Genomic DNA, 21,403 nt, shown 5'->3' with positions numbered 1-21,403 from the left:
ATTATGCCACTCATTATGGTTGCATGTGGACATTCCTTGATTTGCCCTCGTCATTCACAAAAGAGCAGCTGATTCGTACACTCTCTAATTATGAACAGTCTATAAATGATTTCCATAACCTCCGTATAAAGTGTTCTGCAGTTCGTTGGACCGACGCTGCAGTGTGGAAAACTTGCCTCTCATGTCTATTGGCTTTTTTCCTTTAGACCTTCAGTTGATGTTAAAGTGTGTTTCCTTTTATGCAGATTCTCGAGCTACACGCTGGTGATCTTGGATTCTCGAAAAGCAATTGCACGAGTTAGCACTCATCTCCTTTTTATTTTCTGCCCCACAGGCCCGTTGTCACGCAGCCCGTGTGAGCTGCTGCCAGTCGGCGTAGGCCACCCGGTGCAGGCCCTGCTAAAGAGTTTCACGGCCATGTCAGGCTGTGCCTCCCGCGGCACAACAGGACTGCCTCAAGAGGTCCACATCATCAACCTGAGGGGCCACGGTCCTAAGGGGCCAGACCACAAGACTACAGAGGTCAGACACGTGTGTGTGCATATAGTGTAACCACCTATATACAATACAATGTATAACAATATGCTGTATATAATATGACGGACCAGAGGACACACCTGCAGAGGTCAGTCACCCACCTGGCTGAGCTAACGCAGAACAGCCACACCTGGTCCAGGGAGTCATATACATATACTGTAGTCTCACGCTATCCTCACCTGTGTATACTGTTATAACTGTAACCCAAAGTGCACACCTCTGTCAGACAGCTAAACATCCAACGTGCATCCCAGCATGCTGTTTCTACCATAGCATTAACACGGATGTCAACAAAAACACTGGTGTCATTTTGAGTTTAGTGGCCTCAGCAGATGAGCACATTTAAAAAAAATATATATATAAAACATTTAAAAAACGTCACCTCCTCTTGGTTATCTCGGTCCGTATCGTTCCATGGGCAGTATGCCATCCTAAGAATGTAGATGACAGTGTGGGTTGGCATTCAGGTTAAAAAACACTTTGTACCAAGTTAATTGATGCTATAATGACTGGAAGTCTGTTAAGTTAGGCTAACTCAAGAGCTTTCTGGGGAGAGGTGCATCATTTCTCATTTACTTTATCATTGCTCAGCAGCTGCTCTGCTCACATTCAGTCAGAAGATCACAAAATGTTATTAACACGAGAAGGAAGAAATAGAAAATAAACGATAGTGGACTTGTTCCAAGAATAACAGCAGCGTTAACTGAGGATGTTTACATGCTACTTTACTTCTCAAATGTATATACTGTGTTCTATTCTACTGTATTTTAGTCAATGCCACTCCGACATTGCTTGTCCTAATATTTATATATTTCTTAATTTCATTCTTTTACTTTTAGATTTGTTTTTATTTTTGTGAATTGCTAGACACTACTGCACTGTTGGCGCTAGGAACACAAGCATTTCCCTACACCCGCCATAACATCTGCTAAATATGTATATGTGACCAATAACATTTTACATTTGATTTGATTTGGATGGAGGTGGTGGTGGTGGGGGTTTGTAGAGTCTTTGTTTAAACTCGCTTGCACAAGGGTGGAGTGTGCAGAATAATCTGTGTTGCTCAATGTAGGGGAGATTTTACAATACACAGTAGTTACAGTTGAAGTCAGAGGTTTACATACACCTTAGCCAAATACATTTAAACTCAGCTTTTCACAATTCCTGACATTTAATCCTAGTAAAAATTCCCTGCCTTAGGTCAGTTAGGATCACCACTTTATTTAAAAAATGTCAGAATTGTGAAGTGCACCAGTCCCTCCTGCAGCAAAACACCCCCACAACATGATGCTGCCACCCCCGTGCTTCACGGTTGGGATGGTGTTCTTCGGCTTGCAAACCTCCCCCTTTTTCCTCCAAACATAACGATGGTCATTATGGCGAAACAGTTCTATTTTTGTTTCATCAGACCAGAGGACATTTCTCCAAAAAGTATGATCTTTGTCAACCATATGCAGTTGCAAACCGTAGTCTGGCTTTTTTATGGCAGTTTTGAAGCAGTGGCTTCGTTTGCTGAGCGGCCTTTCAGGTTATTTTGATATAGGACTCGTTTTACTGTAGATATAGATACTTTTGTACCTATTTCCTCCAGCATCTTCACAAGGTCCTTTGCTGTTGTTCTGGGATTGATTTGCACTTTTTGCACCAAAGTACGTTCATCTCTAGGAGACAGAATGCGTCTCCTTCCTGAGCGGTATGACGGCTGCGTGGTCCCAAGCTGTTTATACTTGCGTACTATTGTTTGTACAGATGAACGTGGTACCTTCAGGTGTTTGGAAATTGCTCCCAAGGATGAACAAGACTTGTGGAAGTCTACATTTTTTTTCTGAGGTCTTGGCTGAGTTCTTTTGATTTTTCCCATGATGTCAAGCAAAGAGGCACTGAGTTTGAAGGTAGGCCTTGAAATACATCCACAGGTACACCTCCAATTGACTCAAATGATGTCAATTAGTCTATCAGAAGCTTCTAAAACCATGACACATTTTCTGGAATTTTCCAAGCTGTCCTAACCAACTTGCCAAAACTATAGTTTGTTAACAAGACATTTGTGGAGTTGTTGAAAACGAGGTTTAATTACTCCAACCTAAGTGTATGTAAACTTCCGACTTCAACTGTAGGTGTTATCAGCTGCATAGATTGTATACTGTGTTTGTATGTCGCTGGCAATAGGAGTTTGAATGCTTGACCCAGAGTGATGTTAGATGCTAGAGAGAGCCCTACATTACTTTTCCAGTTTTTGATACATCAGAGAGCTGGGTGGGTCATGTTCAATAAGGCAAATGTTTCAACACTGTAAACAAGTGTTTTTTTATTGGACAGGTAGTACCTCCCTGTTTCACATTGTGTTCTTCTTTTTTTGTGCCTATTGAACACTTCCCAGGCATTGGTTATCAGTGTAAAGATTGATGGCTCTTCTGTCTCTCGCCACTATGTACCCAGGCCTCTTATCCCTGTGAGCTGCTCCTTCCATGGTGCTGTCAGATACAGTAGAGAACACTCTATCTGGTACATCTATCCACTGCCCTCTTCTGCCCCCATTGTAATCAGGGGCCCAGCAAATGGCGTCCGTTCCTTCCCCCCTGGTGCCGACAGGAAGCCGAAGAAAGGCTTGTTGGCCAAAGCAACGCAGCAGAAGATGGTAAACATTTCTGGGAGATCAGATTGTTGTTGGAGGGCTGCACCGCTGCGTCCCAAATGACACCCTATTCCCAGACAAAGTGCGCTACTTGTGCACTATATAGGGAATATGGTGCCATTTAGAACACAGGCATTGTTGTTGAAGGGCTCGGCAACATCAATAAAACTAAATCAGAGAAAATGTTATCTCCCCCAGCTATCTCCATGGCTGTGTTTCAACGAACCCCTTACTTAGTCTCTGCACCTCCTCACACTGTTGCGAGACAGAAATGAAGCCTGTCATCACATTCTTCTATGGCTCTTAAAAAGAGGATCCAAAATGGTATCCACGCATTTTCAAGAAGGGCTAAGCGGTAAATACTTGAGGAGATGAGTATACATGTTTGATAACAGTTGAACAAGACACTCCTTAGCTCTCCCGATCCTGAGAGTTGTAGTGTGCGTACCTCTGTGCCTATAAGCATGAACCCATCTACCCTTCTCTCTTTCAGGGCTTATATCAGGCTATTGAATGACAAGGCTCCCCTCTGTTTTCATTAACATTTGCTCGACTATAAGTCTATCTCTCTGTAGCCTGCGGACTGAAGGATGGGCCTGTGCTGGGTCAGGATATTTACGTGTCCCCCACTCCTTCAGTCATGGTAGTGTGAAAAGCAGCCTGCCCTGGGGATTTTACTGCTGAGGTAGGCAGATCTAAATGTTGCCAAGGCCAGATGCATAGACAAGAACAGGAGCTGGGTGTCAGGCTGGGTGTGTTATGTTGAGTCAGCATGTAAATAAAGACACCACTCTTGTGATTCTGTCATAACACGTTAGTGTTAACACTGTATTGCATAGATAGGACTTGCACTGTGCCCTATTCTCCCAAAGGAGCGATGAGCCTAAGTACTGTAAGTAAGTAAGTAGTATAGCTAGGACTAGAAGTAAGTAGTAAATATCTAGTAAGTACTATAGATAGGAGATGGGATAGGAAGTCATATTTGAGATGTGTTAAGGTCTGTTATTACACTTTACATTATTGTCCCAAGTGGGAATGGGCATTACGATTTTATACTAAAGCCATCTCTGCTTCTACTGAGTACTGTTTAAATTGCCGCTACTAGTGATTGAATGACTACTATAGTAATGTTTATGTAACTGTAGTAGCTAAACCTTTTGGAATGAAACCTTGTGATAGAATAGCATTTTAGATTTTGGGATTAATTAGCTTCATCAAGTCGTACTGCCTTTATGGTGAAAACAGACTGTAAAGAACAAGCTTGGAGGTCAAATGATTACAAGGTTCCATTGAAACGTATCAACACATTTCCCAATAAGGATCAAGAGCGATGTTCAAAATTAGAATACCATAGTATAAACACAATGTTTGTCACACAGCCTGGAGGGGTGGGTGCGGAGTCAAGCGCAGAGAGCAGAGGATAATGGGCGGGAACCGGACTTTATTGCGGCATCCAAAACAACAGGCGAATATAAAAAAAAAGTGTCCAACCCAGAACAGGGCACAAACCGACAGGGAACACAACACGCAACAACTTCGACTAACAGAAAACAAGCCCGCACAAAAACAGACGGGCCTAACAGGCTTAATTAGTCCTGGATCAAAACTAAAACGAGAAACCGGTGCAACCAATAAGACATAACAAACAGAAAAGGAAAAGGGGATCGGTGGCGGCTAGTAGGCCGGCGCCACCCGAACAGGCAGGGGAGCCACGTTCGGTGGGAGTCATGACAATGTGATGGAACACATTGAGGTAATTGTTACACTGATAAGGAATGTATGCAGCAAAGGGAAGTTTGCATGATGCCATACCTGTCATTACTCCAAATCCGTGGCTTTCAGATATTTTTTGGGGGCCCACCCGTAAGAATAAATGTAATCCCTTCTCATCATGTTAAGTTTGTACACTTCAAGTTTCCTATATTTTTTTCCCCATTTACATATTCTAATATAAAATTCATAACATTATTATTTACATAGCCCAACATTAAGATACAATTTTGGCATATGCATGATTTACATAACCCAACATTGGGATGTGCATGGGCTCGTAAGAAATTCATGCACTTGTGTAAGCCTCATTAAAGCAACAAAAAAAGTGTCAGTGGTCAACCTTAACATGTGCTAACTATACAACAGAACAGATGAACCAGAATGACATATACTTTCACGGGTGGCCAAAATAACTATCTGAAAGCCACGCCCCTACTAAGCCATGTCTCTAGTCTTATGAGTGCAATAACCCAGGATCAATGACCCAGCACCTAGGAGCAATAACCGAGCAGTTTTTAAAGAAAACAACTCAAGTGACCCAATGCCTGCAACCCAGCAGATGGTTCAACCAAACAACACAGCATTTTTTTAATTGTAACATTGTTCTGCAGTAGAACAACTTTGCCAAGAACAGAGATCTCCTGCTGCTTTTGAACAAGAGCAGCAAACATATACTTGTGTCAGGACAGATTATGAAGTGTGGCAGAGATACTCCTACAACCCCCCCAATCTGCATGAGGTTGTGTCTACAGTGGCTGGCAGATAAGATTGTTCCACTCACCGCTTACCAGCACATTCCAACCTCTCAGGTATTTGTTGGTCTTTGATATCTTCTGCCCAATTATTGGGCCTCTTTGATTTGAGGTAGAGATTGGGGAAAAGTGGGACAAAGGCCAGAGAGGGCCCTTTGACGTTCACTACAGTTTCTACATCTGGGATCTTTCTGGTCTGGAGACTGATACACAACCAGAGACATAATGGGGAAACCAAGGATGTGTCCCAAATTGCACCGTACTCCGTACACCGTACAATTCTGACTATATACAGTAGTGCACTGCTTTTGAACAGAGCTGGGCTCTGGTCAAAAGTAGTGCACTGTGTTGGGAAAAGGGTGCGGTTTGGGACTCCAAGGCCTCTCTTTCTCACTCTGCAGTGTTGAGGTGGTGCTCTTGACGCTGAGCAATGAGGATAACCCATGAGAGTTTAGCTGTCTAAAGTCCTGCAATTATTTTCTCTTCAGAGACCTCTCCTGCTTGGTGTCACCATCCAAATAATGACGTATTTTACTGTCAACTAATTCTGCCTGGGAGGTACAGAGCCCACAAAACCCAAAGTCCAAGCACACACATTCCTTATGTCAACATTTGAGACTGGGCTTGTTTTGCTGGTGAAATTCTCAGACGTAATATATCTAATGTAAATGTCTTTGTCGTTTTGGCCAGTGTTAATGTTTTTGTGACTTTGTCATTTGTTCATCTTCCGACTGCAATAGCTGGACTGTACATCAGACTAATAGATGGTACTTTATATAAGTGATGTCTTCCACTGAGGGAGAGAAAAGGGACATGTTCAAATGTCATGGGAAATGCTTGTCATCGTTGCAAAGAGTGTGTTTCATTTCATGAGTTTCATTTCACATCGTTGAGACCCACACGAAAACAAATGCTACAGTGTATACTATTGTAATTCATGTAGTGTTTTTGCAGACTGTAGCATACTGTAGTATTTACTGAAGTGTTTTTGTTTTATTATCTTTGACATAGAAAGGTTGGTGGGGGGGTCTGCTGAAGAAATACTCAAATTCATTACATGTTCAAATTTCAAATTAAATCAAATTGAGTTGAACTTCAAAATAATAAACAATTCAAACAATAAATAACCAATCCAATTTAAGTTCATCAAATGAAAAGTAAAACAATTACCAAAAAACAAATGCATTCTTTCAAATAACATGAAAGAATCATCAGTCTGTCAATTTGTCAGTCAGTCATGGTTGGTCTGGTGGAGTGGTTGACCTTGTGTTAGTGTTGTGTTCGGGGAGGGATGAAGGAGGCCGTTGTGGTTGGTTGGTGCTGGTGTTGGGGCAGGGTTGGAAATCGTGCTGGTACCAGGGCTGGAAAACCAGAGGTTGGTGCTGGTTCTAGGACTGTGGGTCTGGGAGAAAAACAGGAACTGGAACTGGTGCTGGGTAAGGATCTGTAGAGGGGAGGAAAAACAACCCGAGGAGCAAGCAGACACACAAGGAAGCCCTAGACCCAGGGGTCAGCGATGGCACTCCCCTGTGTTCCGCTCGCTCCATGTGAAGGTCTGATGGTGTTGGATGGTTCTGGGCTGGTTCTATATACAGTACCTGTCAAAAGTTTGGACACACCTTCTCATTCCATGGTTTTTCTTTACTTTTGCTATTTTTGTGAATTTTGAAGAAATCAAAACTATGAAATCATGTAGTAACCAAAAAAGACTGAACTTTTTAACTGTGTTGTATATTCACAATATATTGTCTATACTTGGCATGTACGTTTCTCACTTATGGGTGGCAAAAATTGGGATATGTGGTAGGGGAAAGGGCAGGGTATACGCAAATAAAATGCTGTTGTGTTTTTGCTGACATTTCTGTAGTATTTACTATAGTATTTTTTTGTGGATAATACTGTAGTATTTACCATAGTATTCTACAGTATACAACACAATGTTGTACTAAGTACTACAAATTATCAAGGGATAATACAGTGTGTAGTATAGTATTCTACAGTTCTATAGTAGGTACTGTAGTATTCAATAATAAACTGTGGTCTTTTTTTATGTGGGCGTTGCATTAACTCCCCTAAGCAGTTTGTTTTGGGTCAGTTCCAAGATGTATCCCAATTATTTGCTCAACAACTCATGTATGGATGATGATTCGCACACTCCATTCTGCTGTTGAAGAATTGCTGGTTTACTTACCGGGATAGGACAGAACGTGCTGAATTGCTCTAGAATTCTAGGGTGGTGGATTGTGGAAGAGCCTAGGCATAAATCCTGTTGTCCCTGGTCAACCCCTCTATCCCCACCCTCCACCCACCCCTCCTGACCCTGTCCTTGGCTGCAGAAGGCCACCGTCTCAGGCAGAGAGAGATAGAGATAAGTTGGCCCTGCACCGGTTCTGCCTGTGACCGTTGGGGAGTATTTCTGTGGAGATAAGCGTTGTAATGAACTAAGGGACACCTGGCAGCCTGCCGTTTGGCTCATAGACAACAATCCTTTTCCTTGACATTATAACGGCCGGCCTTCCTACCTAAGATGGGGGCGCAGATTTGTTCATCTGGACCTTCAGTAGTCTGTCTGTGTCCCAAATGGCAGCCCTATGGACCCTGCTCAAAAGTAGTGCACTATTACTGGGGGTTAGGGTGCCATTTGGGATGCAGGTTCTGTCTCTGTCTTGCCTTCCCTCCTCGCTTGTCCTTCAGTCATAATCCACAGTGTTTTATGCCACGTTCACATGCTCGTCAGAACTAGGGAATGGTGACATTTCTGACTTGCTGATTCGTTGCAGGTGTATAACTACAACCTCCAAACGAGCTTCAATGCCATTACAACACTCCTTCCGTGGTCTCCAACTGCTCTTAAATGCCAGTGAAACCAAATGCATGCTTTTCAACCGTTCGCTGCCCGCACCCGCCCCCCCGACTAGCATCACCACCCTGGACGGTTCCGACCTAGAATATATGGACAACTATAAATACCTAGGTGTCTGGCTAGACTGTAAACTCTCCTTCCAGACTCATATTAAACATCTCCAATCAAAAATCAACTCTAGAATCGCCTTTCTATTTCGCAACAATGCCTCCTTCACTCATTCCGCCAAACTTACCCTGGTAAAACTGACTATCCTACCGATCCTCGACTTCGGCGATGTCATCTACAGAATAGCTTCCAACACTCTACTCAGCAAACTGGATGCAGTCTATCACAGTGCCATCCGTTTTGTTACCAAATCACATTATACCACTCACCACTGCGATCTGTATGCTCTAGTCGGCTGGCCCTTGCTACATATTCGTCGCCAGACCCACTGGCTCCAGGTCATCTACAAGTCTATGCTAGGTAAAGCTCCACCTTATCTCAGTTCACTGGTCACGATAACAACACCCACCCGTAGCACACGTTCTAGCAGGTATATCTCACTGATCATCCCCAAAGCCAACACCTCATTGGGCCGCCTTTCCTTCCAGTTCTCTGCTGCCAGTGACTGGAACGAATTGCAAAAATCGCTGAAGTTAGAGACTTTTATTTCCCTCACCAACTTTAAACATCAACTATCTGAGCAGTTAACCGATCGCTGCAGCTGTACATAGATTGGGTGGGCTATTTACAGATGGACTATCCTAGGGGTTTAAGACTACCTCATCCCCATACTGTGTTTTTATTTGATTTACTTTTCTGCTCTTTTGCACACCAGTATCTCTACTTGCACATCTGCTCATTTATCACTCCAGTGTTAATCTGCTAAATTGTAACTTTTCGCTCCTATGGCCTATTGTTGCCTACCTCCTCATGCCTTTTGCACACACTGTATATAGACTTTCATTTTTCTACTGTGTCATTGATTTGTTTATTGTGTTATAGGCTTGTTTATTGTTTACTCCATGTGTAACTCTGTGTTGTTGTCTGTGTCACACTGCTTTGCTTTATCTTGGCCAGGTTGCAGTTGCAAATGAGAACATGTTCTCAACTAGCCTACCTGGTTAAAAAAAGGTGAAATATATATATTTTTTAAACAACCAATTAACAAGTCAAACATTTTAGAGTTTCCTAGTTCCGACTAGCACGTGAATTTGGCATTACCGCCCAGGCAGGGACGAGGGTTTGGTTTCACAAGCTGCCCATGACACGTACACAAGCTGCCCATGACACGTACACAAGCTGCCCATGACACGTACACAAGCTGCCCATGACACGTACACAAGCTGCCCATGACACGTACACAAGCTGCCCATGACACGTACACAAGCTGCCCATGACACGTACACAAGCTGCCCATGACACGTACACAAGCTGCCCATGACACGTACACAAGCTGCCCATGACACGTACACAAGCTGCCCATGATCATGACCTTCAGTGGCAGATGGAGGAGATACTCGGACACATAAACATTTCACTGGACAACTGGTTGACTAATTCTGCCTAGTCTGTCTCCGCTTCTGTTACCAACATCAAATTGCAATCATGCATCTACTGTCTCCTTGAGTTAAGATGGCTTGCTGGCCTCCGTATTGATACGAACACGAGGGAAAGTTTGCTGATACCGACACTCAAATACATTTCATTCAGTCCTTTCAGGAGGCTTGCACATTCATCACCATCCACACTACGTAGAGGCTTTTCCTCTGTTTTGCTTTGGAGTGTATTTCGGATGCTTGTTGTTGTCAGAGTCAGCACAGAGGTGGCTGGTCAGTCAGGGCAGGCAGTGATTATGGAGAGTTGTTTTTCCGGGTTCCTTCTCTGCCTCTCGTGATGGAAGAGGAAGTGGCATCTTGGCCGCAGAACGGACTGTGTGTGTGTTTTGATGTTTAGAGAGTGGATTGGTCTGGCCTGCAGCACAAGCAGGGGTCTTGTGGCCTGCTCCGGCTGAGACGCTCTTCTCTGACTGGGCTGTTTGGGCTCAGGGGCCGATGTGGAACATGTTGTTTTCTGTTTTGAACTGACTGTACAGCAGCCAGGGTCAGTCAAGTACACAGATATGTCCAAGTACAGAGCTCCCTGTAAACCCAACTTCCACCCAGTAGTAACACCTTGTATGTACAGACAGTGCACCTCCAAGGTCCACTGTCGACACAGGGGTATTGATGGACCATAAGATCCGTATAAACCCATGATCTTCCATACAGTCAAGCCTATTTGTAAATAGTGTTCCTCGAAAATGCTTCTAATTGGACATTGGGTATAGGTTCAAGATATTAATGCAAATAGGTTTAGTTGCATGAGTCTCTCTAGTTACCAGAATGTGCTCCATGATATCTCCATCCTGATATCCATGCAGAGACATGCATCTGGTTCCTATGGTTACATGGAGGGGCTTAGAGAAAACGGGACAAAAAGCATGAAGAGGAACAGGTCGTACACTCACACACACAGTGATTTTCGGAAAGTATTCAGACCTGTGCATCGACGCTCCCTATCCAACCCGACAGAGCTTGAGAGGATCTGCAGAAAAGAATGGGAGAAACTCCCCAAATACAGGTGTGCAAAGCTTGTGGCATCACACCCAAGAAGACTCGACGCTGTAAACGCTGCCAAAGGTGCTTCAACAAAGTACTGAGTAGGGTCTGAATACTTATGTAATATATATATTTTTTTTCTTCAATTATTTATTCTAATAACCTGTTTTTGCTTTGCCATTATGGGGTATTGTTTGTAAATGATTGAGGGGAAAAAACAATTTAATCAATTTTAGAATAAGACTAATGTAACAAAATGTGGAAAAAGTCCAGGGGTCTGAATACTTTCTGAAGGCACTGTATACCCCCTCCCCCCCACACACACACACACCAGCTGCATTCTGTCAGGCCTACTCTATATCTTCTCCACATCTACGTGTGAAACCCTCAAATGTTGTTTTTTTTGAGTTCCTCCACGTTTTCAGTCCAGAAGTGAGAGAAATTAATAGTTTCCTGCCATGCTCCCAGTGAACCCATTCTGTATGGGCATAAACCAGTCAGAGGTTGCATCCCAAATAGCACCCTACTTCCTGTATGGTGCACTACTTGGGCTTTGGTCAAAAGTAGTGCACTATGTAGGGAATAGAGTGCCATTTGGGATACAAGCCAGGGGGTCTGGGCCCTTATCCTTCCAATAACAGAGAGAAATGCACAGCTGCACTTGCCTGCTTCACAATACACTGCCTCCTGGCTGCTGTCCAATACAGCACAGATAAATTGGCAAATTAAGTGAAACTGAACACCTCGGTGGTGACTGCATGCGGGCGTGACTCTGACAGTGATAAGCTCACATTTGTACTTCTGTCTCAGTGTTCAAACAATAACAAAACATTTCTGATGGAACACAACACCAACTCTGGTCAATTACTGCGCTCTGGCTTGGAGGAAAACCAAACGATTGACACTTAGTGTACCTACAACGAAACCAAGTACTGAAATATATCACGCATTTTGTGAAACTTGTGAATTAGAATTGCTGTTGTCCTTCTGTCTGGACAGTGCTGAGCTGAAATCTTCACCTTTCTTCATTGACTTATTGACGAATAGAATCATAGCAGGACTTCTCTCTGTAACCAAAGACATCAAGGCACACATCTCCTGCTTTAGAAATTTTAGATCAAAGAAGCTACAGTACTTACTGTATGTCTCTGAGCAAAGAGAGAGAGAGAGAAAGAACGAGAGGGGGGGGGGGGTTTGGGGCGCTGGCTATATTGGATGAGACTTCAGAAGGACTGACTGATGCTCCTGGCTTGAGCTTCCTTGAGATCGAATGGACTGAGCCATAAAACTTTGCCCCATCACTCAAGAGAACGTCGGTATATTTTGTAAAGAAAGCTCACAGATCTCACATCCTAGCCTGCTTCTTCAATCACCACTAAGCCTGCTTTTTCAATCATCACCACCTTCAACAAAGAACTGGCTGTAATATGTGACAATCTGTTTTTCTCTCTCCATCCAATGGCAGTGTTTTCTTTTGACTCTGGCTCAGTGGGCTGTAATCTGTAATCCTTTAGTTCCAGGTTAACGGCCACTATAGCTTGTATGTACTAAACAGCTATGATGTCATCAGTCTATGTTGACCAACCGGGATCAAAGTATCAGATCAAAGCTCTCCCTCCCTCCCTCCCTCCCTCCCTCCCTCCCTCCCTCCCTCCCTCCCTCCCTCGTGTTTGAGGGTATGTCTCAGTGAGGTAGCAGAGACAAGCCAGGGGACTGGAAATGCACTAGCCCAGAATAGGGGGAACAAAGCACTCATTCTCCACCAGCAGATCCCTGATAAGACCTGTAAGTACCAGGTTGCGGCTGCGTGCACAGCAGTGGGGGAGGGGAATACTGGTCCCAGATAAGGGACATCATTATTTTGTGGCACGTTTGCACAAGATTAGATGCACCCCTTCTAATGTTAATACGTTTCCCAGAGTCATAGAGAGCAAGAGAATAGGGAGGAAAAGAAGGGAACAGTAAACTAACTGGATTACCAGACTTGCCACGGGCTCATAGTTCAGCCATGTCTTAAACCCCTAGGATTGTGTTGCTACTTGCCTTTTTCCGGTTGGGGTTTGACCCATAGGTGCAAAAGTCGTTTCTCTTTAGCTCTCATTGGAAGTCTACATTTCTACTGTTGCCACGAGCCTTTGTGAACAGGTTTTGGTGTCAGGTTTTAACGTTTCTCCATGTGTTCTTTCAAGAACTACCGCAAAACTTAAACGAAACGGTCTCAAATAGCCGCCCATCCCTTTTTAATAGCCGGGCATTGGCACACATTTCAGCAAATAAACACCTGTTTCCAATAAACGGCGGGTCTAAATATATATATTTTTTTTACGAATGAACTTTAGTGATACCAAGATCACGTGGTTAAGTTTGTTTAAACAGGAGAAAAATGCAGTTAAGCATAAAATATTTGACGGTTAGGTTTAGGCATCGATTTCAACTGGGGTACGTGGACAAATGTTAAATCCTGCGTGAGATCCTGCAAAATCGGTGAGGTATGGTAGGCAGCCTTTGCACTTCTGATCTGACTGCAATGGATTTGGTCATACTGCTTACAATAAACAGCGTGGTAGTTTTTTCAACACTTTATTTAGCAAAAGCTGTGGGCGTTAAGGAAATAGATGCCTGGCTCAAATAGAATCCTGTCTCTAATAAACCAAGCTAATACACGCTATTAATTTAATTTTAAGAGGAAATATCAAAGTGGCTTTCACACCTCTATCTCCATCTCTGCCACCAGCACATCCACTGCTAACGCAGTGAGGGGCATCGTGGGAAATATCATGCTGGCATTTCCTCAAGGTGGTGTTTCCCATGTCGCTGGCATCTGTTACACAAAAATAAGCACAGACACTTTCTGAAAAACAAACGTCATTCTGTCGTAGCAGCAGAGAGATAAACAGCAGAGGTCTGAGCGAAGCTCCTTGCCCTAGTGTAGGGCTGTGTCCCAAATGGCACCCGTTTCCCTATTTAGGTCACAACTTTTGTCCAGGCCCTTTCAAAAGTAGTGCACTGTATAGGGAATAGGGTGCCATGTGGGATGCAAGTCCATGTCTGGGTCTGGCCATATGATTGGCTGATAGGGCTGAAAATAAACAAAGTCAGGGAGAGGGCCCGGCCAGCAGTATATATATCTCTCTGTCTCTCACACAGGCCATCTTTGTCTAATCAACTTACCAGAGGCAAACATCAAACGAGACGCTCTTGGCTGCGGATCAGCGTGAGGCTGAGCAGATGATTGTTTTATCAGGTGGAATTGTTCGATAGCTGCTCGGAGCTCTGCCTGGAGGGTGACTGTCAGTACAGCCCCCCCAGTCACAGCTTCTAAAGGACAGGAGTATAACAGCTCCTGAGGCACTAACAGTCGATCGCTAGAGACAATCCAAAGGGCAAGAGACAAGTCAAGCTACATACTGTACATGAACACAATTCCAGCATTACTCTTCTTCTTCTCTCTCTCTCAACAGAGTTATTAGAGAACTCATTCTAACAAGGAGTCAATTCCATTCATATGGAATCAAATGTTATTTTTCACATGAGCCAAATACAACAGGTGTAGTAGACCTTACTGTAAAATGCTTACTTACAAGCCCTCAACCAACAATGCAGTTATAAGAAAATAGAGTTTAGAAAATATTTACTAAAGAAAATAAAGTAGCACAATAAAATAATAGCAAGGCTATATACATAGGGTACAGGTACTGAATCAGTGTACGAGGGTGCAGGTTATTCGAGGTAATTTGTACATGTTGGTAGGGGTAATGTGACTATGCATAGACAATAAACAGCGAGTAGCAGCAGTGTAAAAACAAAGGGAGGGTCAATGCAAATAGTCCGGGTAGCCATTTGATTAACTGTTCAGCAGTCTTATGGATTGGGGGGTAGAAGCTGTTAAGGAGCCTTTTGGACCTAGACTTGACGCTCCGGTATTGCTTGCCGCGCGGTAGCAGAGGGAACAGTCTATGACCTGGGTGACTCGAGTCCTTGACAAAAGAATTTGGGGCCTTCCATTTCGAACAGGTTCTCTTGGAATAAGGTAAGGGTAGTAGCCGAGAACAACATTCCTCTAGTCATCTGCCTGGTAATAACCAAGCAGCGATGGGAGCCAACTATCACCAGTGTCAGATGTCAAAACCAGCTATCTCTTCAAACATGTCTCCTCCTGGGTGTCCTGACAGTGTTTTTATGCTGAGCACACATATTCTAGACGTATGGTTCATTTGAATCGTGCAGACTGACACCTTATAACCTGAAGGATCCTTTAACATGTTGAATGGATATGTAGTCATGTGATGCCACATCTAGACTTGTTGTCCCCAGGGGGCTCGGTAGGCTTGCTGTACGTGACGTGAATGTATTCGGCGATGGAGGCGGGAAGTTGTGAGGACTGCGTCCGCTTAAACTCATCTGGAAAAGATTTGGGTCTACTTCGTTCTCTCTCCTTGAGGCGGTGTTGTGCTCCTCTGCATCCCTGCAGCCCACTTCATCCGACCCTGATTACTATCATCCTATGAAGCCGTATCTGCCCCTGACGTCTTATCTGCCTGCTGTGTTCTGCGGGGCCCATTTGAGGTGTGTGTGTCTCGGTGGGTGTGTGTGTGACCTGGAGGTTGGAGGCAGACTGATTAGCATCAGGTGCAGTGGAGAGGCTCCCCATCGGCCCTCAGATCAGCAGGGTGAAGGCCGGTGGGGCCTGTGATAAGAGCAGTCAACAGGTTCCCTTCTTCCCCTCTGTCTGAGCAGTGATCCAGAAAGAGCCATGATACAGACACACACACACACACACACACACACCTCTATCTGATGAAGCTAGATCTTAATGTTCATTGGATACGTTCCAGGCTGTGCAAGGCTTTTCTAACAGCCTTGACTTTTCAGTGCTCATCGAGTGATGATTGTTTTGCTGAGCATCCTGTGTTGAGCATGCAGGGACATGTTTCCCCAGGCCTAAGTATAGAATATGGCAAGTCACCCTTTGGTTATTTCGACAGTATATCAACCCAGCTACAAAGGGCTGCTTGTATTGAAAGGCATTATTCATTATTACAGGCAGCTGCTCCAGCCAACTCTATTTCTGTTATGATAAAGTGTCTGCTGCGTTCATGCTGACATTGATTGCCTGTTATTATTATTTGCAAAGGGAAATAATGTTTTGATAAGATTACTCTTACTAGCTGGCTAATTGAAGGATGTTTTGAGTTATCTCGGAGTCACTGAGGACTTTTAGGCTCATAATTAGTTCTGTCAATTAAGGAAAACGCCCTGGTCCTGTTTCCTGCTGCCGGGGCTACTGAGGGCTAGAGGTGTGTAATGGTGTCAGGTCTGACTGACTGGATGGAGGTGTAAAGAGAGAGGTCTCTGACAGCTGTGTTCTACTGCTGGGGTAAAGAAAAAGTTTCATACCAGGAGGCTGTACATACATTGTTTATGGAAGTATCATTATCTACTGTGCTGATGTATTGATGAATGTTTGGTCATGAAACATCCTTTAAGGGTCATGAAATTGCATTCTAAATGCTCGACGCAGGCGGCTGGCCGAATGCCTTGAGTCGTCCTGTAGTTATTACTGTCTGGCAGAGAAGAATGTCTCACTTGGAATATGTTTTTCGACATACCTTAATCGACAGACATAGTTCTTGTTTATTGCAATTGCATCATCCTCCCTTTGCGTATTGTTTTGGTAATTTACGGAAAATCTGTTAAGATTGCCTACAGTAATGATTCATTAACTGAGATAGTTTAGTATTTGATGGAATGGTATTTTCCTTGTTTACGTACATGCTCTGACCAGTCACGGTATGCCATCTGGGATTGGCCTGGCGGGCCGGGGCTGGCAACAGCTGTCGTCCTGTGAGGGTTGTGTGAGGGGTTTGATTTCAGCGTAACGTGATATGTCCAGACAAGCCTCCCTCCACAGTCCTGTCCGCACCTCCCTCCCTCTCCGTCCCTGGCCAGTCACTAGCATGGCTGTGTCTCAAATGGCAGCCTATTCCCATCCCTATATAGTGGACAGGGCCCTGGTCAAAAGTAGTGCACTATACAGGGAATAGGGTTCCATTTGGGACTGTAATGGACCCAGGACACACAAATCCCTGGACCAGGCTCCCCCCTCATCAATCAGGCAGGGCTTCCTGGCTCCTTCTGGGATTCTCAGAGCCTCTCTACAGGGGTATCTGGAGGTGCCTGGTAGCCTCTATGTGCATCCCAAATGGCACCCTATTCCCTATTTATTGCACTACTTTTGACCAGGACCCATAGGGTTCTAGTCAAAAGTAGTGCACTATATAGGGAATAGATTACCATTTGGGCCTCACATCCATGTGTACTTCGGGGCAGGGCAACGCCACCTGATCCCAGCCTGCTGAACAGGCGTGCAACTGGGCCGTAGGGGCTTTGATCCCAGGGGCATCTGGTCCTTCTGTCTTCACTCCCTGGCTGGGCCGTTCCTGCTGAGACCCCTGGTTTCAGACACACTTTGCAGCCTCCCTGGGCCCTGCCTGCTGTGACATGGTCTAAATCACATTAATCACATTATCACAGACTGAGGACTGTAGAATGCAGAGTATAGACAATCCCAACGCTGGACAGTGTTTGTGTCGGTCTATCTGCTACCACGGCAATGGGCCAGATGGAACCCGGATGGAAGGCATCTCAGTCTCTCTGTGGGCAGATAGAGACACACAGCAGCTGCTGCTCAGCTCGCCTCGCCTCTGTCCTTCCACACATCTGACTGGTAAAAGTATGTGAGGGGATGAGGAGTTGGCACTGGGAGTGTGGACTGGGACTGGAAGTGGGAGTGTGGACTGGGAGTGCAGTGGGAAAGTGGCTGTTGGTTCCAGTTCTTCCACATCTGATAGATTGGTATCACATTATCTCCCGCTGGTCGTTCAAGTTTAGCTTCCCACATTGGTAAGTGTGAAAGATCATGGATTGATGCCGTCCTCCGTTGATCTATAATGTCTGGAAGTTGACTGGCTAAATGGTCTCAAGGTGGACATTGAGAAGCATATTCTCCAGGTCTTTCTACGTGAGTGACCCTACCATCGGCACATTCAGTCTGACATTAGAGAGGGTATCACGACACTGTTAATGTGATTATGTTGGACTCTACTGCACTAATTCTCTTATCCTCTGCCATTTTGTCTCACTGCAACTGTGTTTATGCCTTATTGCCTTTGCTTTTCTGGTGACTCACTTGTTTTGGAATTGTTTCTGTCTGGTGCTAAAATTCCATAACTTTTACAGATCTCTCTCGGTCTCTCTCTTTCTTTCTCTGTCTGTCTGTCTGAATGTCTATCTCTTTCTTCTCTCTCTCTCTCTCTCTCTCTCTCTCTCTCTCTCTCTCTCTCTCTCTCTACCTCCCCTCTCTCTGTTCAAAGCCAAGGCCCCTGAAGCCAGCAGAATGAGAGCAGGTATGATTGTTTCTGGGTTGCCGTGCGTTCGGTTATTCTCCCAGGAGGGATGGGGATGATTTTTCCAGAGTCTGGACAGAGAGGGAGGCTTAAGTAGACTAGATGCTCATCTAAGATTTTCCACGTGGATAAACATGAAGAAAGGAGTGAGAGGAAAAAAAGGTAGAGAAAGCTGTGGGAGACTTGTGGGGCTTTCACCTCGCTTGTTGTGTGACTGTGTGTGTGTCGAGCATCTGCCAGACTTGTGTGACTGTGTGTGGAGCGTCTCTGAGCCAAGCCCCCTTGGAGATAAGCGTACTGTAATTTCTTCCATTCGTCGTTCTCCGAGTTCTTTTTTATTATGATTATTGCAGCACTTTTATGGTCCATACCGCTAAACACTCTCATTTTCTCTCCTCCCTTCTCCTCCTCCTCTCTTCTACAGGGTCTTAGATCTGTGGGAGACTATGATCAGGAGGCTTTGACGCCATGCATCTACTCTCTCTAGGACTATTCTCTCAGCTGTCTCAATCTCCTCTGGCCTAAAAATGTGTCAAAGGGATACAACTGTCCACTTTGACTATCAACAGCCTGTCACAGACAGTGGATACACATTTCACTTCATCCTGGATAGCTCTGTTGAGGCATAAACTGGAGTGTTTTAGAGATGGTCAATGGGGGAGATGGTGTAAGGAGACTGGGTCTGGCAAGGTGGGGTGTGTGTGTGTGTGTGTGTGTGTGTGTGTGTGTGTGTGTGTGTGTGTGTGTGTGTGTGTGTGCTTGTGCGTGTGTGTGCTTGTGCGTGTGTGTGCGTGTGCGCGCGCGAGTGAGTGAGTGAGTGCACGCGCTTCATATCATGTCTCAGTGACAGCATGAAAAAACCCAGAAGGAGAGAGAAAGTGTGCGGGAGTGTATGATTGATACAACTGAATAACTTTCTGTCTGTCCAATGCTGTAGTTTGGTCTGGTTCAATGGAGTTTCTGTTGTCTGAGCTAACAGTTCTGCTTAAGCGATTTACCGGCTACTTTAAAGACGTTGTCTGCCTCATGAGAGTCTGAAGAATTTAATCATTGTTTATGTTTAACTGTGGTTAACCTTGGAATATATCAACCATTACATCTTAAGAGCCTATCCGTAAATGTAACAGACCATATAAACATGGCAAAAGGTTTTCTTCAGAAGATCAGTATCTGAGGTTTGAACTATGCAGAGCCGTGAACAAACAACTTGTTTGTACGTACATGCTCTGAACATTTTCTTGGCTCTCGTATACAACTGTAATATCATGAAACTCCCAGACACAACGCGCATTCGTGTGTTCATTGACGCTCCCTGTACTGTGATTTGATATGTGCTGTCGCCAGTTACGACTTAAAAAACAAGGAGTCTTCCCTCTTTTTGACATCTGAACCTGCCTTGACTTGATTGAGTTAGGATTGATTTATGGCCAGTAAATGTTAATAATATGACAGTGACAGAACTCGTTGTGGGTGATTTACATGCTCTGTCCAGTCACACACAGGAAGAGCTTAATATGATTAGCCTGGGAATAGAGTTAAAGCTAGACGGAACGAAGACGGATAGAGAGAGATGAAGTGAAGGAAGGTTTAATAAACTGACAAGTTAAACTATAGTTCCCCCTCTTTCCCCTGTATCAGTATCCCTCAAAACTAGATGTGTACTGTATGGGATAACTTCTCAGAGTGTATTTACCCCCAACAGTGGAGGCTGCCGAGGGGAGGACGGCTCATAATAATGGCTGGACCAGAGTTAAAAGAATGGCATCAAACGCATGGAAACGATGTGTTTGATCTATTTGATACCATTCCACTCCAGCCATTACCACGAGCCCATCCTTCCCAAAGAAGGTGACACCAACCTCCCGTGACGCCCAGGTAACCTTGCACAGCGCATATACAGATGAAGTCAGACGTTTACATACACCTTAGCCAAATACATTTAAACTCAGTTTTTCACAATTCCTGACATTTAATCCTAGTAAAAATTCCCTGTTTTAGGTCAGTGAGGATCACAACTTTTTTTTAAAGAATGTGACATGTCAGAATAATAGTAGAGAGAGTGATTTATTTCAGCTTTTATTTCTTTCATCACATTCCCAGTGGGTCAGAAGTTTACATACACTCAATTAGTATTTGGTAGCATTGCCTTTAAATTGTTTAACTTTGGTCAAACGTTTCAGGTAGCCTTCCAGAAGCTTCCCACAATAAGTTGGGTAAATTTTGGCCCATTCCTCCTGACAGAGCTGGTGTAACTGAGACAGATTTCTAGTTCTCCTTGCTCGCACACGCTTTTTCAGTTCTTCCCACACATTTTCTATGGGATTGAGGTCAGGGCTTTGTGATGGCCACTACAATACCTTGACTTTGTTGTCCTTAATTGCCACAACTTTGGAAGTATGCTTGTGGTCATTGTCCATTTGGAGACCCATTTGCGACCAAGCTTTAATTTCCTGACTGATGTCTTGAGATGTTGCTTCAATATATCCACATCATTTTCCTTTTTCATGATGCCATCTATTTTGTGCACCAGTCCCTCCTGCAGCAAAGCAACGCCACAACATGATGCTGCCACCCCTGTGCTTCATAGTTGGGATGGTGATCTTCGGCTTACAAGCTTCCCCCTTTTCCTCCAAACATAACAATGGTCATTATGGCCAAACAATTCTGTTTTTGTTTCATCAGACCAGAGGACATTTCTCCAAAAAGTACGATCTTTGTCCCCATGTGCAGTTGCAAACCGTGTTCTGACTTTTTTTATGGAAGTTTTGGAGCAGTGGCCTCTTCCTTGCTGAGCAGTCTTTCAGGTTATGTCGATATAGGACTCGTTTTACTGTGGATATAGATACTTTTGC

At 44.3% G+C, this 21,403-nt stretch overlaps 1 protein-coding gene across 1 annotated transcript in view; it reads left to right on the top strand.

Moving 5' to 3' along the window:
• The window catches only part of LOC115145179 (transforming growth factor beta receptor type 3-like), a 138,999-nt gene that overhangs the window by 40,678 nt on the left and 76,918 nt on the right, over positions 1 to 21,403 (top strand). Inside the window, exon 3 of the mRNA XM_029686509.2 lies at positions 335 to 522. Within this exon, the coding sequence (XP_029542369.1) occupies positions 335 to 522 (188 nt within the window). The remainder of the gene's footprint in view (positions 1 to 334; positions 523 to 21,403) is intronic.

The sequence above is a fragment of the Oncorhynchus nerka genome, linkage group LG17 (genome assembly GCF_034236695.1).
Source record: "Oncorhynchus nerka isolate Pitt River linkage group LG17, Oner_Uvic_2.0, whole genome shotgun sequence".
NCBI classification, from domain to species: domain Eukaryota; kingdom Metazoa; phylum Chordata; class Actinopteri; order Salmoniformes; family Salmonidae; genus Oncorhynchus; species Oncorhynchus nerka.
The sequence above is the reverse complement of the archived record's forward strand: the minus strand, read 5'-3'. Positions and strand labels throughout refer to the sequence as shown.